A 16,428-nucleotide genomic window follows, 5' to 3' on the forward strand; every position below is an offset into this window, starting at 1 on the left:
TTTAGTCTTATATCACGTTGTTTCCAAAGATCTTTAAACGCAGTATTACAAATTTATTTTTCACATATTGTATCGATAGACAATAACGTTAACCAAAAATAGATTACGAAATTGATAGATTGATTGGTTACAAGTTAGATAGTGGGTTGCAAGATAGATTACGAAATAAAATTTAACCAGTGTTATAGTACGGGTACTTATCTATAATCATTAACAATATAAAACTTACAAAATATGTATTTTTTTTTAAATCTTCATATTTAGCATAATGTTTAATCCAAAAAAACTTTTAAAATAATAACATAAATTGTATTTTATATAAAAATATAATATAAATAAAATAAATTTCAACCCGTGCTCTAGCACGGGTCTTAATCTAGTTAGAGTAATATATGGGATTTGAGTAATCATAGGTGATATAATGATAGTCTTTCGTTAATACCTTTACACAACCAAGTCTATAATATGTTTCTTCAAAAACCAAAACCAAAAAAAAAAAAAAAACCCTACATAATATCGCCTGATCAAACTGCTTATGTCGAACAATGTCTATCGTTCACTGGGGCTGCTCCTCTGGGACCAGGTAAGCTGCAGCTTCACGAACCGATGTTTCCACAGAATCCATTGCAGGCCGTTCAAGTGGCAGCGCGTTTAAACACTTCCTCGCAGTTTCAAATATTATGTTTGAACCTTCAGCCGAGTACTTTATACCGAGCGCAACATCAACTACAACAGGCGATTCCTCCAATCTAGTTATCAGACTCAACAGTGGCATTAACTGCAAAAGAAAAGTACATTTCGAGAAAACCTAAGTTACTTCTGAAAAGTGAAACGTATAAAAATAAAACCTAGATGTACAAGGTTTGAGTCATACCCAATCAGTGAGTTTCTCTCCCGCGTCAGGTCTCTCCCGATCATAAGCTTTCATGCCTGTGAAAAGCTCTAACAGAAAAACTCCATAGCTATAGACATCGGACTTGGTCGAAACCAACCCGAAGTTCTCTGTTTCCGGTGCGAGGTATCCTTCAGTTCCATTTATATTATTGACCCGACTCTGCATCTCAACACCGGCTTCATCGTAAGCGATCTTAGCCGCGGTTCCAAAACCAGTCAGCTTCGGGACAAAATTGTCGTCAAGCACAATGTTTGTGGCATTGACATCTCTGTGAATCGAGGAAAGCCCCTGGTGTACGTAAACCAGACCTTCGGCTACACCCACAGCAATTCTCATCCTCGTGTCCCAATCCAAAACCCGAGTTGGTTGCGTTAGACCCTGAACTTGCCTCGCATTTGCTACAAACAAAAAGAGAGAACGAGTTAACAAAACTGGAATGAGTTGATACAGAACTAAAACAGAGTTGATATAGAAGTAAAACAGAGTACGTTGATTAGGTTTGTATTGATTACCAAAGAGATGGTGGTCAAGAGAGCCATTAGGCATGAATTGGTAGACAAGAATAGTATTTTCATGGCCGCAGTGTTCGCCGAGAAGTTTAATCACATTCGGGTGATCAGCTTCACGTAACGTTAAAACCTCTGCCACGAACTCACCAAGACTAGCAAAGTCGCCATGAATCCCATGATCATGAAACTTTGCAGCTCCAACCTAATTGAATCAATCAAAAGTTTCTGATTTCAGACACTTGGTTTCGATTTTTTAACCAATAAAGCACAAGTCTTTTGGGGTTTATACCTTATGAATTCTTGGGAAATTGCAGCGATAAACTTTGCCGACTCTGCCACGGCCGATCAAATGTGTTATAGCGAAGTTCTCGGTTCCTTCTACGATCTCATTCCATTGAAATTGAACGAAACCTTAAGAAAGAAAGATAACGAACAAGAAGAAGAACCCTAAATCAGTTTCGCAAGATCGAGATACTTGTTTCCCAAAAGAAGTTACTCTAATCAACAGACTTGCTTGTCGTACAAGTAATCAGAAAACGAGAATAGTTCACGATCGTCAGAGTTCGATATTCCTAATTAAACTACTCACCTTCTTCGTCGCTAGTTGGCTCCGGCAGTTCCTCTGGATCTTGCACTACTTTGCTTGAGCTTCCGCCTCCGAAACAGCACATGAAACGACTCATCGCAGCGATCGACGAAGATATATCTTTCTTGAGGCTTTTCTAGTTTTTTTCTATTTCCCGAGAGAAACTTTTTCCCGGAAAATGTAATTAGACAGAGAGAGAACTTTATACGAAAAAACTGGAGCGAGATAGAGAAGTCGAATGATGAACACTAAAAGAACTAGCCGGAGGATATAAATATATGAGCTCTACTTCTTGAGTAAGTTTTTATTATTAATTATAAAATTAAATAATACACTAATTAGATTAGATTCATTGAATATATAAAAAAAAAGATAAAAGTATCACACGTAAAACCCTTAAAAAGATGTTTAAAATAGAGAAATACATTAAAATAACATTTAAAAAAAAAGTTTTATGGATACATTCCATGAATTTCTATAAATAGTACTATTTAACACATTAAAATATTTCAAATTAATTTTTAAAATTTTTTTTTAGGTTTGAGTTCTCAGTTTCACATTTAGGTTATAGTCTAGAGGGATAAGGTTTAATTTTTTGAATTTAGAATTTAATTTTGAAAGATAAATTTTGAAATCTATATATATATTTTTGGAGATATTTATAAAATAAATCATGAAGTTATCACTTATTTACAAGGAATGCCATTGACATTAAATTTTAAATTAATAAAAATTTGTAAAACTTGGATTTTTCCAAAGTTCTCTCACTTACGAAGGCCCAAGCCCATTGCTGACTTGATGAAAAGCAATCCTAAATTAAATTCTTTTCATATTTGAGAATCTATACCCATATATCTCTTTCTATAACAAAAATTATTTTTTTTTTTTTTTTGCTCATCTAACAATATACACATACGTATCATATTAATAACAAAGCAAAAAATTAGTATGGATCAACTGAAAGTTTAAAATGTGGAAAATTAAAGGAATTATATGCACAACAAAATTATGTATTCCAAAGTGTCTAATTATAAATAGATGAAACAAACTAAATTACAATGTCACAATATAGTATACGCATATAATTTTAATTTCAAAATAATTTTAAAATTTCAAAATAATTTCAAATACTATTATCTATACATTGCAACCAAATAGACACATAAAAAAATATGTACATTTTATACTACATAAAATTTAATTAATAATAGGGATAATTGCATATTTAACCTTCAAAGTGGCTAAAGTAGGGCTGGGCATTCGGGTTACCCGTTTGGGTTCGGATATTACCCGTTCGGGTTCGGGTTAATGGGTAATGGAAAATAGAACCCATTCGAATATTTTACTATGTTTGGGTTCGGTTCGGTTCGGGTAGTACCGGGTTCGGGTCGGTTTGGGTTATAATTTTCAGAACCCAATTAGTACCCGAACTACCGGGTACCCGAAAAAATATAATTAAAATTAATTAAATTTAAATAAATTTAGTTAAAGTTTGACTTATGTGACAATATATTTTAGATATTTTGATTATTTTTGATATTTAGGTATAAAATTAAATGAAATATTCAAAATTATAATCATAACTTTAGGGTAATTGCATTATATTAATGATAAATATTATAAATATGTTTATATGTTCGGGTTTATTGGGTACCCAAACGGGTACCGGGTATTACCCGACCCTAACCCGAACCCACGGGTATTAGAAAATAGAATCCAATAGGGTTTTATAGGCAAACCCGAACCCAACCCGAACCCGGTTTTTCGGGTCGGGTTCCGGGTTAGGTATTCGGGTACGGTTTTTATGCCCAGGCCTAGGCTAAAGGTAGCAGTTTAAACCTCATAATTACACTAACACTCTAAACCACCAAACTAATTATACTAACATAACAAACCTCTAAACTAGCTTTGTAGTTTAACTCGCCATAAATATAACCGGAACTGTCTTGTTTCCGGTAAAAGCAGAGATTTTAAAAAAAATTATTACTATATTTTTTTAAAAACAAAAATATTTCCCTAGTTGTTATGTTTCGTTCTATTTCCATTTTCCGGTTTCCATGCATATAACTCTTTTTGTTCTGTTTTAATCGGAAGAGAAAACGGAGATTCCTTCCCTCATTGTTCGTTACACACTGATCTTCACCGTTATTAGGGTTTCATCCATTAACAAAGATTAAAACTTTCAAATCAAACAACAAAACCCACAAACAAAATTCAAACTTTCAAATCTTGGAGACACGAAGTTAAAAAAAAAATTCGTGTTGACGATAAACCCATAATTTTTTTTTGATAAACCCAAGATACAGTTTGTTTTTTATGCTAAACCCATAATTTTTGTTTTTTATGCTAAACCCATAATTTTTGTTTTTTTAATGTAATTAGTATTAATTTGGCAAAGTGAACTTTTTTTGTTATTCTTTTGCTTCTTCTTCTTTGGAATCGTCTTCTTTGTTTATCTGTTGATCTGACAAATCCAATTTAACTGACCCCTTAACAACACAGAAACACTTGACAAAAATTAAATGGATCTTGGGTCAACAGAATAGTTGTAGTAGGAAGATATTCTGAATTAAGAAGAGATCGTCGGATGAGGAAGGTGGTGTACCGGAGAGCAGATCCATGAAACGGCGGAGAGATTTTATATTTTTTCTAAATTGGTTTATTAGTTATATTATCTTTAACTAAAAAACTATATATTGACAGACACGTCACCACATTTTTACCCGAAACTGAATAGTACTGTTACTTTTTTTGCCTTGCAAATAAAAAAACTAGTTTAGAGGTTTATTATGTTAGTATAATTAGTTTGGTGGTTTAGAGTGTTAGTTTAATACTTATGAGGTTTAAACTGCTACCTTTAACCACTTTGAAGATTAAATATGCAATTTTTCCATTAACAATATGATATCCTAGCTTCACTATAACACAATACACCACATACTACTGCACTACAAAATATATTGATTTAATATATTGTTCACTTATAAAACATTACTTAAATTGTTTTAAAGTAAAAAATATTCTCGCGGTGTACCGAGGGTGAATCTAGTATAGTGTTATTTTTGGAATTTCAGAGATGTTGTGCTATATTTGGAAAACAAAACTTTTTTTGGTGCTACTTTTGAGAATCTCCCTTGTATTTATCATGGATATTTTGTGAAAATATAAAGACAAAGACTTGATTAATCACTATTAAAATATTAGTCAAAATTCATGTGTAAATGATTGTTTGTAGAACTTAAATACTATAGCAAGTACAATAGTATATCTATAGAAATACGATATTTGAACAAGATTACTTACTAATTATCATGGCAATAATCTTTATAGACTTTTTAATAAATAAAATGTAAAGAAAAGATTACTAAAAATATAATCAAACTCTCTCTTAAAGTTTGTAAACTAACATATTGTTCTTCAGATCTTGGAAGTGAATCTCTCTAGTCTCTTGTATACTAGTTTTGTTGTTCAACTGTCGTCATCACTACTTGGACACTCATTAATTTTTCTTGATTTAGAATCATCCATCCTAAAGGCTAAATGACTCCATGTTTAAGTAGATGATAACCACTAAATTACTGATTCAAATCATAAATATAGAGCTATTCTTGGTCTAAATGATCAAGAGAAGAGTCAAGACCTTTCACAACTTTACTTGTATAAAGTAGCAGAATCATTGACCCGATAGAATTGATTTGGTGGGTTCTTGCATTGGAAATCAAAAAGGCTAGTTCTGCCACTTACACATCTAACAAAATGCCAACATGAACTTTTATGCTCTGCTTTTTTTATCTCTTCTATCCAATATCAAGAAGTTTCATAACAGAGAAATGAAGACAAAAGATCTTAAACGTTGATTAAAAACTTGTAGAGGGAAATTGTCTGATCAAATAATAACAAAACCAAGTCTATAATATGATTCTGGAAAAGACCTAAAAACCAAAAACCCTAGATAATATCGCCTGATCAAACTTCTTAGGTCGAACAACGTCTCTCTTTCACCTGGGGCTGCTCCTCTGGGACCAGGTAAGCTGCAGCTTCACGAACCAACGTTTCCACAAAATCCATTGCAGGCCGTTCAAGTGGCTGCGCGTTTAAACACATCCTCGCTGTTTCAAATATTCTGTTTAAACCTTGAGCCGAATACTTTTTACCGAGCGCAACATCAACAACCAAAGGCGCATACTCCAATCTAGTCAACACTGGCATTAACTGCAAAAGGAAAATACATTCGACAAACCCTAAGTTACTTCTACATTCGAGAAAACCTAAGTTACTTCTGGAACACGAAACGTATAAAAACTAAACCTAGATGTACAAAGTTTGAGTCATACCCAATCAGTGAGTTTCTTTTTTGCTTCAGGTCTCTCCCGATCATCATAAGCTTTCCTTCCGGTGAAGAGCACAATCAGAAAAACTCCATAGCTATAGACATCGTACTTGGTCGAAACCCAGTGGGACTGCTCTGCTTCTGGTGCGATGTATCCCATAGTTCCCTTCAACTCAGTGATCTTGCTCCGCTTCTCAACGCCGCGTCTGTTTACAACGACTTTAGTCGCCAATCCAAAATCAGTCAGCTTCGGCACAAAGTTCGCATCAAGTAGAATATTCCCAGCCTTGACGTCTTGGTTGATCACTTTTAGCACGTCGTGTAGATATATCAGACCTTCAGCTACACCCTCAGCAATTCTCATCCTCGTCCCCCAATTCAAAACCCGAGTTGGATTCTCTAGACCTTGAGGTATCGGACTCTTCCTCATGTAATCTACAAAAATAGAACGTTAAGTAAGTTTAGAAACTAAACCAGAATCAATAAAAGGTTTGATATTGAGTTATCTTTACCAAAGATGTGGCGTCCGAGAGTGCCATTGGGCATGAACTCGTAAACTATAGCACGGTTTCTGCGGCCGTAACATCTGCCAAGAAGTTTAATCACGTTTGGGTGATTAGCTTCATGCAACGTTGTAACCTCTGCCAAGAACTCTTTATGACCAGTTTCGTTGTTATGAGCTTGAATCTTCACAGCTCCAACCTAACGAATCAAAAAGTCGCAGTTCTGGTTTAAAAACTGGGTTTCGATATTTAACCATAAGAGGAAATGACCTTTTGGGGTTTATTATACCTCGTTAGTTCTTTTGAAATCGCAGCGATAGACTTGGCCGAAGTTGCCATTGCCGAGAAAAAACTCTTGCCGGAAGTTTACGGTTGAGTCTACGATTTCGCGCCATCGATATGGTCGTCCACAATTGGCAGGTAGAGGTGGAGTTACAGGGAAAAGAGCAGCATCTGGCTCTGCAATATGAATTACTAAACGTTAAAGATCGATTGAACAAGATCACCCTAGCATCGATTTCTTGTAGTACACGGCAGAACATATGACGTTAATGAATCAGTTAACTCCATGGAAACAATCAAACAAGGAGAACTCTACTAATACTTTCACTTGCATTAGACGATCGATAACGTGAAGAGATCAAAACGAAGAAGTCAGTGAAATCTTAAGAAACAGAATTGCGTAAGGCACAAGAAACCATAACACACACACAAGAAGAACTCTACTAATACTTTCACTTGCATGAGACGATCAATAACGTGAAGATATCAAAACGAAGGAGTCAGTAAGATCTTAAGAAACAGACTTGCTTAACGCACAAGAAACCATAACACACACACAAGAAATCTCGATTTCAGAAGATTGAAAAAGAAAGAAAAACGAAAACGGAACCTTGAGCTTGACGACTGCGAGAGTCAGGGATCTGGAGTTCATCTCTCCACAAACGATTGAGGGATTCGGTGTCCTCAAGTGGTTCGTCGTCAAACACTTCTTCCGGCGGTGCGCTATTTGAGGTTTCTCCTGTGACACAGCAAAAGAAACGACTCATCGTAGCGATCAACGAAGAGAAATCCTTTCTTGAGGCTTTTCTTTTTGATTTTCTCGAGAAACTATTTTCCCGGAAAAAAGAACGTAATTAAACAGACTCTCAAATAGCAAACTAGAGCGAGAGAGAGAGAGACGGAGTGAGTTGATGATGGTGAGCACTAAATGATCTCGTTGGCGAATATATATACAGAGCGGGAGAAAATAAAATAAAATAATACTCTGTTTTGACTCTGTTAGTTACAACTTGTAACTCTGTTTACTGGTTCGTTACTTCGTTTCTTGATAATAACGGCAGTTAACTAACAAAAATAAAATTACTCGAATTATATTCATAGAATAATATAGGCTAAGAGTATCAAGCGAAGAGAAAATAGTGTGGATAAAAAGTGTAGTGAAGGGATATTAAATATTAATCAGAATTAGTGAGTAAAATGATTGTTTGTAGAAAATAAATATTATAGCAAATATTGTTATGTCTGTAGACTTTCTTTTTTTTATATGGAAAAAAAAAAACAAAATATGCTAAACTTTTTTTTTGTTCTTCAGTCTTCAGATCTTCGAAGTGTATCTCTATCTCTCTCTCTTTTATACCAATTTCGTTGATTTAGCTGTCGTCACTACTTGGATACTCATTTCCTGATTTAGTATCATCCCTCCTAGAGGTTAAAAAATTGTTGACTCCATGTAAATACATTACTATAGAAGGAAACTTATGGAAACCTAGATGGACAATGTTAAAAGGATTTGAACTTACTTGCGAATGAATTGACCCTTGACGCGAGGCCGCTGCTCAGCTAATTTCTTCCTGCTATGGTACCTAACCTAAAACAAACAAAACAGGCGTATGAATTTCGTATCAAAAAACTAGAGCTTAATCTTGTTTGGTTTAGAAAACTATACCTTTTTCTCAAAGCATCGCTCTTTGCGTTTAAGGCGAAACTTCATCAGAGCAGCTTCTCTTTGTGCTGATCGTTCACTTCCACTAGACTGCTGATTCAAAGGATTATCACTGCTTGAACCCGAACCCATCAGTTTTGCAATAGGACTGTCATGAGGAGAACAACTTCCCACATTTTCTACTGGAGCCTAACTCAGCAAAATTAAAGCTTTTTGATGGAAACTGTCATAGACTTCAAAGACAGCACAACACATATCGTAAAATACCTTACTAGCAGAAGTAGCACCGTTATTGTACCTGCATATCACACACGAAACAATAACTTCAAATCAGTCACAGGTTTTGACATTTCTTTTGCAGTTGAGGTCAAAAACTTACCTTTGAGAATGCAGAGTGATTTGAATGCCTCAAAACACTTTTGATCACCGGTTCTGTAATCTCCAGCCTCTCTTGGTTTTGTCAGAGTTAGCTCGAGTGATTGCAAATCTTCTGGTTTAGATGAAGGTGTTTTGCTTTCTACTTGTGAGTTACCAGAAGAGCGATTCAGCATGTCATCATTGCTTCTTTCCAAAGCTTGAACAGAATAGTTTGCTTCCTTTTCACAATTTCCTCGTTCTTCAACTTTGTTACCTATAAAAATTCTCCACAGCCGACCCATAAAGCAGTCAAAGCATTTGCTTTAGGCCACACAATATAGAAATTTGTTTAGGGCCACATATATAAAAGATTGAATAGGTCAGCTGTCTATGTATTTAGCAATTATATATCAGGTCGTTGGTTCAAGCCAACTAATCTGCACCTTTAATTACATTTTTCTTTTTCCTCTTTTACAATTTTTTTTTTTTTCGTTTGATTACATTTTTGTTTTTTTTTTTTTTTGGTAAGAGACTGAGTTGTCGAAAGTTTTACAATTAATTTTCTTAAATTCCTGTTTTTAACAAAACAAAACTCCAAATATTAGATTCTACTAAATATATAAATATTCAACTTTTCCAAACAAAACTAAAACTAAAAAAAATTAGATTGTTTTAATCAATGAATTTGCTGAAATGAAAGTTAGAAAAGTTGTTTTTTTAGATTGTTTTACATTGTTAAAATATTTGATAACTTTTTAAAATATCTTTTAATTATATTTTAGTATTCTAGTGAAAAAAAAAAAATTTGTTAGATTTTACAAAGAAAATATGCTTTAGGCCACCAAATTCAAGGACCGACTCTGCCAGTACTAACAGTAATGCTCCATAGCTAAAAATGACTTAGTTAAAATTAAACCTGAATACTCCGATTCAGGAGCTATGTAGCCTGGAGTTCCCTTCATCCTATCTAGCTCGTTTATTTGTTCAACACCTTTGTTATCCTGGATAACTTTTGTGGCCAATCCAAAACTAGAAATCTTGGACACAAAATCCGCATTGAGAAGTACATGTCAATCTGGAGAATGTACTTCTCGATGCAGATTTTGTGCAATTGTGCTCAAGATTTCTGGTTTTGGATTGGCCGCAAAAGTTATCCATATTGAATTTTATTAAAATATTAATCAGAAGTAATGAGTAAATGATTGTTTTACATTGTTATGTTTGCAGGAATACGATATTTAAACGATACTAATTGATATAATAAAAGGAAAGTCTCATTGCAATAGTAATGAGAAACAAAATATGCTAATTGATATTATAAAAGGAAAGTCTCATTGCAATAGTAATAAGAAACAAAATATGCTAATGCGCCACTTTGTGAAACTTCTTTTTTGTTCTTCAGTCTTAAGATCTTCGAAGTGTATCTCTCTCTATCTCTCTCTTTTATACCAATTTCGTTGTTTAGCTGTCGTCACTATTTGGACACTCATTTCCTGATTTAGTATCATCCCTCCTAGTCCTAGAGGTTAAAAAAGGGTTTGACTCCATGTCAAATTACTATATAAGGCAACTTTTTGTACATCGAGAGAGAAATATGTTAAAGAGGATTTGAACTCACTTGCGAATGAATTGACCTTTGACTCGAGGCCGCTGCTCAGCTAGTTTCTTCCTGCTATGGTACCTAACCTAAAACAAACAAAACAGGCGTATGAATTTCGTCTCAAAAAACTAGAGCTTAAGCTTTGTTTAGTTTAGAAGGCTATACCGTTTTCTCAAAGCATCGCTCTTTGCGTTTAAGGCGAAACTTCATCAGAGCAGCTTCTCTTTGTGCTGATCGTTCAATTCCACTAGACTGCTGATTCAAAGAATTATCACTGCTTGAACCTGAGCCCATCAGTTTCGCAATAGGACTGTCATGGGGAGAACAACTTCCCACATTTTCTTCTGGAGCCTAACTCAGCAAAAAATAGAGCGTTTTGATGAAAACATAAACTGTCATAGACTTCAAAGACAGCACAACACATATCGTAAAATACCTTACTAGCAGAAGTAGCACCGTTATTGTACCTGCATATCACACACGAAACAATAACTTCAAATCAGTCACAGGTTTTGACATTTCTTTTGCAGTTGAGGTCAAGAACTTACTTTGAGAATGCAGAGTGATTTGAATGCCTCAAAACACTTTGATCACCGGTTCTGTAATCTCCAGCCTCTCTTGGTTTTGTCAGAGTTACCTCGAGTGATTGCAAATCTTCCGGGTTAGATGAAGGTGTTTTGCTTTCTACTTGTGAGTTACCAGAAGAGCGATTTAGCATGTCATCATTGTTTCTTTCCAAAGCTTGAACAGTATATTTTGCATCCTTTTCATGGCTTCCTCGTTCTTCCTCAACTTTGTTACCTATAAACATTCCTTCCTGTGATCCCATGCCTATTGCAAAATCATCGAAAGTCATCGTTACAACAGAGAAATTATCCAGAATGGTTCCACAAGATCAGAGTATTGACATTTTACTTGACTAATGAATTTATGATCTTACCTATCTGTCCATTCTGATCTTCATTCTCCTTCAGTTTATTAACATCATCCCATCTGTTGGCATAGGTTCCCAGGTTCATATCGGTTGCATCAGGAAATTGATACGACTGTGAAGTGCTGTTACCGGCTCTTTTAGTCCAAGAACTCTATATTTGTAATTGAAAACCAATTAAAACTCATAAACAGTTACCTCAGACATAACTGTTATCTATTGCCATAGAAACGTATTACCTGAGTTCCACTCCCGTTATCACTCCCACCATCTCGGTCACTCAAACCATTACTCCCATTTCCATTCCCATAATCGTCATCACTGAGGCTGGCATCGTTTTCTGACCCTTCAGAGCTTTCAGTTTTCGCTGGCTTCTTGTTCTGTATTGCACTCTCACTTCCGCTTCCGCTAGACTGGTATATAAAAACTCATAAGTAAAAATAAGACCATAGAGTAACTTTTTGAAAACAAGTAATCAAAGCACAACACTTACACTGTGACATCTTCTCCAGACATGTTGCCAAAGATTCTTTAGTCCGTTCTTTCTAATGGGTTTCACGAGAAAATCAACAGCACCATTCGACAAACACTTAAAGACCAGAACCATAGAATCATGAGATGACATCACTACAAAAAGAGAACATCACATCTTAAGTTACACTAACTGAGCATCACATACTGAAACTAGGTCCTGAAAAAATTAATTTAAGTACATACTTATGACAGGGATGTTCTTTAGTGTCTTATGGCTCATAATCTTGGACAACAGACCAGTTCCAGACTGCACAGGCATGACAACCTCTGTTAAGACGAGATCAATGCAACTCTTCTCATCTTCTAGGATTCTCCAGGCTTCAAGGACATCAGATGCAGCAGTGACTGATTAAAAGTTTCCAAATTTACAACAGTTAGTCGAAAGCAACAATGTGATAGCTAAACAAGGATGATCAAATCAATCAATAAACCTTCATAGCTGCAATTCTTCAGAAGGGCAGTAACAATATGGCGTGTTGAGTCATCATTCTCCACTAAAAGAACCTTAAGAGATCTAACTGGGAGATACCTCTCCCACTTCACAACAGGAGCTAGCGGAGGTGGTTGTTGTTGAGTCTAGGTTTCCAGTGGTATCTTCAACTCGAAATTCACCTTGTTCGGATAAACCAAACACTTGCCTCTCAGTTTCAACTTCATCACCAGTTTCGTTGATATTAAAACACATTTTTAGAATACTAATTTCTCATATGACAGTGTCAAGACAAATCAAATTTCAATAGTTAGTCACAATCAGATTTTGAAAACAATCAGAAAGTTATAACTAAACTACTGATTCAAACCATATATTGGTATATATTGTACAACTGTAAAGTTGCAGAATCATGCATTGATCCAATAGAAGAAATGAAGACGAAAGATCTTAAACGTTGATTAAACACTTGTAGTGATCGAACTAGTAAATTCAGTAACAAAAAGAAAAGAAAAAAGACTACATAAAACCGCCTGAGGAAACTTCTTGATTAACAGAACCGGGAAATTTGAGCTGGGGGTACCACTATGACCGGGAAAGCAGCAGCTTGACGAACCATCGTTACCACATCACGCATGGCAGGCCGTGTACGTGGCTCTGCGTTTATACACAGCCTCGCAGTCTGAAATATGCTCTTCAAACCTTCGACGGAATACGTGTTAAGAAGCGCAGCATCAACTGTCATCACAGGGGCATCCCCTAGCCTAGCCCATACTCGCAGAAACTGGAAAAAAAACAAAAGAACATCCGAAACACAACTCAGTACTCAGTTTATATATTAGTTAGAACAAAAATTTTAAATTAAGCATTTAGTCGTACCCAGTCTGAGATCTTGAGATTATGAGCAGTGCTAAATGAGTTTTTTCCCGTGAAAAGCACTAGCAAAAACGCTCCATAGCTGAACACGTCTGATTTAGTGGAAACTAAATTAACGTATTCGCATTCCGGGGCCAGGTATCCTGGAGTTCCCTTGATCCGCTCGTTATTTTGCTCTAAACCTCTGTTATCTTGGATAACATTGGTCGCAAATCCAAAGCCAGATAATTTTGGCACAAAGTCAGAATCCAGAAGCACATTGCCCACGTTAAGATCCCCGTAGATCACTTTAAGCACATCGTGTAGATAAATCAAACCTTCAGCTACACCCTCCGCAATCCTCATCCTGGTGGACCAATCCAAAACCCGAGTTGGCTGCTCTAGACCTCCTTGAGGCACCTGACCCAGCCTAGCATCTACCAAAACAGAACAATGAAGGAGTTTACTGAATTTACAAACAGAACGAGAATCAATTAAAAAGGTTTCGTTAAGTTTTCTTTCTTTACCAAAGATGTGGCGTCCGAGAGTGCCATTGGGCATGAACTCGTAAACTATAGCACGGTTTCTGCGGCCGTAACATCTGCCAAGAAGTTTAATCACGTTTGGGTGATCAGCTTTATGCAACGTTGTAACCTCTGCCAAGAACTCTTTATGACCAGTTTCGTTGTTATGAGCTTGAATCTTTACAGCTCCAACCTAACGAATCAAAAGTCGCAGTTCTGGTTTAGAAATTGGGTTTCGATATATAACCCTAAAGGAAATGACCTTTTGGGGTTTTTATACCTCGTTATTTCTTTTGAAGTTGCAGCGATAGACTTCGCCGAAAGAGCCACTCCCCAAAAAAAATGTCACACAGAAATTGAGGGTTCCTTCGATGATGTCCAGCCATTCATAGGATGCTCCACAATTTGCAGGTAGAGGTGGAGTTACAGGGAAAACAGTAGCATCTGGCTCTGCAATATGAATTACTAAACGTTAAAGATCGATTGAACAAGATCAACCTAGCATCGATTTCTTGTAGTACACGGCTAGAACATATGACGTTAATGAACCAGTTAACTTCATGGAAACAAGAAGAACATGAAGAGATCAATTATTAATGCTTTCACTTGCATGAGACGATCGATAACGTGAAGAGATCAAAACGAAGAAGTCAGTAAAAGCTTAAGAAACAGAATTGCTTAAGGCACAAGAAACCATAACACACACACAAGAAGAACTCTACTAATACTTTCACTTGCATGAGACGATCGATAACGTGAAGAGATCAAAACGAAGCAGTAAAAGCTTAAGAAACAGAATTGCTTAAGGCACAAGAAACCATAACACACACACACAAGAAATCTCGATTTCAGAAGATTGAAAAAGAAAGAGAAACGAAAACGGAACCTTCAGCGATCTGGAGATTGTCAAAGAGATCATCGTCAAACACTTCTTCCGGCGGTGCGCCATTTGAGGTTTCTCCTCTGACACAGCAAAAGAAACGACTCATCGTAGCGATCAACGAAGAGAAATCTTTCTTGAGGCTTTTCTTTTTGATTTTCTCGAGAAACTATTTTCCCGGAAAAAAAGAACGTAATTAACAGACTCTCAAATAGAAAACTAGAGCGAGAAAGTGAGCGAGAGAGAGTGAATTGATGATGGTGAGCACTAAATGATCTCGTTGGTGGATATATATACAGAGCGGGAGAAAATAAAATAAAATAATACTCTGTTTTAACTCTGTTAGTTACAACTTGTAACTCTGTTCGTTACTCCGTTTCTTGATAATAACGGAAGCTAACAAACAAAAATACAATTAAAAAATACTCGAATTATATTCATAAAATAATTTAGGCTGACAAGCGAAGAAAAAATAGTGTAATGTAGACTCGATAAAACTGAATATTTATTAAAACATTATTAATCAGAATTAATGAGTAAATGATTGTTTGAAGAAAATAAATAGAAAGAATGATTATACTACTACATAAATCGTGGTTTATTACTAGAGTAGGTTTTTATTCGTTTCATTTACTAGAATAGTATACATTTGTTGGGAAAAGTTATGTAAACCACCTTTATAATCTTTGAATTACATAAGTGCCATTATGAATTATTTTTTGGTTTAAATATATATAAAACAAAAAAAAACAAATATAAAACTAGCCCTTCTCTTTTCTCTCGAGCTCTAGCCGCCGGAAAAAATGTAGATCTGAGGCCGGATCGCGGTGGCTGACCTAGCGCCGGTTCCGACCTCCCTTTCTCAGGCCAGAAGCTTTTGCTTCTCTTTTTCTTGTTTGTTGCGGCTTTGATTGGAGATTTGAGAATGAGACATGGGGTTGCGGTGGTTCGATTCCGACATGAGGAAGGTTTGAGTGGTATTTTGGATTGGTGGTTTTTTCTTCCGCCGAGGCATGGCTTTCGATGAGAAGCAGTTGGCGGTGGAGGTCTCTTTCGGTTGCGTTTCTTTTCATGCGGATTTAAGGTTGCGGACTTCGTTTTGGCTATCGGTGAATGATGCTGGTTCGAGCCAAGGAGAAAAGATATCGCCTGTAGCACTTGATGTATCTTCATCAGGTTTGTATTCAGCTTAGACTTTGACGCCTCAAAATGTTTGATATCGCCTTTAGCATTTGACGCCTTTTTGTTGTTGTTGGGTTAGATGATTGTGTATAGTTACATTTGTAATTCTTTCGTCAGATACCTAGCACATTGAATCTGGTATTAACTAATAGCAATCTCGTTTTGTATACAGTGGAAGCAGATTTATCAGTGACAGTGGCTTCAGTGGAAGCAGATTTATTGCGGGTCGATCGAGGGTCGAGAGGTCGACCGAGGGTCGATCGCGGGTCGAGAGGTCGATCGCAGGTGGATCGAGGGTCGAGAGGTCGATCGCAGGTGGGTCGAGATGTCGACCGCGGGTCGATCGAGGGTCGAGAGGTCGACAGAA

At 36.1% G+C, this 16,428-nt stretch overlaps 3 protein-coding genes and 1 pseudogene across 4 annotated transcripts; all 4 read right to left on the reverse strand.

The window, feature by feature from the left end:
* Positions 1–393: 393 nt before the first annotated feature.
* Positions 394–2,233, reverse strand: LOC104756561 (putative serine/threonine-protein kinase PBL5). Its single transcript, XM_010479171.2, has 5 exons — positions 1,994–2,233; positions 1,694–1,815; positions 1,408–1,606; positions 875–1,293; positions 394–778 (listed from the first exon to the last, which is right to left on the reverse strand). The coding sequence occupies exons 1-5, from the start codon at positions 2,085–2,087 to the stop codon at positions 557–559; spliced, it is 1,056 nt and encodes a 351-aa protein (XP_010477473.1). The 5' UTR covers positions 2,088–2,233; the 3' UTR covers positions 394–556.
* A 3,510-nt stretch (positions 2,234–5,743) lies between these two features.
* LOC104737453 (putative serine/threonine-protein kinase PBL7) lies at positions 5,744–8,028 on the reverse strand. The gene is made up of 5 exons (XM_010457635.2): positions 7,716–8,028; positions 7,113–7,282; positions 6,833–7,022; positions 6,325–6,755; positions 5,744–6,202 (listed from the first exon to the last, which is right to left on the reverse strand). The coding sequence occupies exons 1-5, from the start codon at positions 7,870–7,872 to the stop codon at positions 5,966–5,968; spliced, it is 1,185 nt and encodes a 394-aa protein (XP_010455937.2). The 5' UTR covers positions 7,873–8,028; the 3' UTR covers positions 5,744–5,965.
* A 281-nt stretch (positions 8,029–8,309) lies between these two features.
* On the reverse strand, positions 8,310–12,907 carry LOC104756572 (two-component response regulator-like APRR3; annotated as a pseudogene). Its single transcript, XR_015574488.1, has 11 exons — positions 12,622–12,907; positions 12,374–12,535; positions 12,150–12,283; positions 11,896–12,069; positions 11,773–11,810; positions 11,666–11,718; positions 11,274–11,556; positions 11,162–11,192; positions 8,772–8,957; positions 8,626–8,693; positions 8,310–8,527 (listed from the first exon to the last, which is right to left on the reverse strand). The product of XR_015574488.1 is annotated as a two-component response regulator-like APRR3 (transcript).
* A 140-nt stretch (positions 12,908–13,047) lies between these two features.
* LOC104756581 (putative serine/threonine-protein kinase PBL6) lies at positions 13,048–15,114 on the reverse strand. The gene is made up of 5 exons (XM_087478349.1): positions 14,886–15,114; positions 14,280–14,449; positions 14,003–14,192; positions 13,500–13,912; positions 13,048–13,404 (listed from the first exon to the last, which is right to left on the reverse strand). The coding sequence occupies exons 1-5, from the start codon at positions 14,986–14,988 to the stop codon at positions 13,171–13,173; spliced, it is 1,110 nt and encodes a 369-aa protein (XP_087334475.1). The 5' UTR covers positions 14,989–15,114; the 3' UTR covers positions 13,048–13,170.
* Positions 15,115–16,428: the final 1,314 nt, after the last annotated feature.

The sequence above is a fragment of the Camelina sativa genome, chromosome 2 (genome assembly GCF_030686135.1).
Source record: "Camelina sativa cultivar CO46 ecotype springtype chromosome 2, ASM3068613v1".
Classification (NCBI taxonomy): domain Eukaryota; kingdom Viridiplantae; phylum Streptophyta; class Magnoliopsida; order Brassicales; family Brassicaceae; genus Camelina; species Camelina sativa.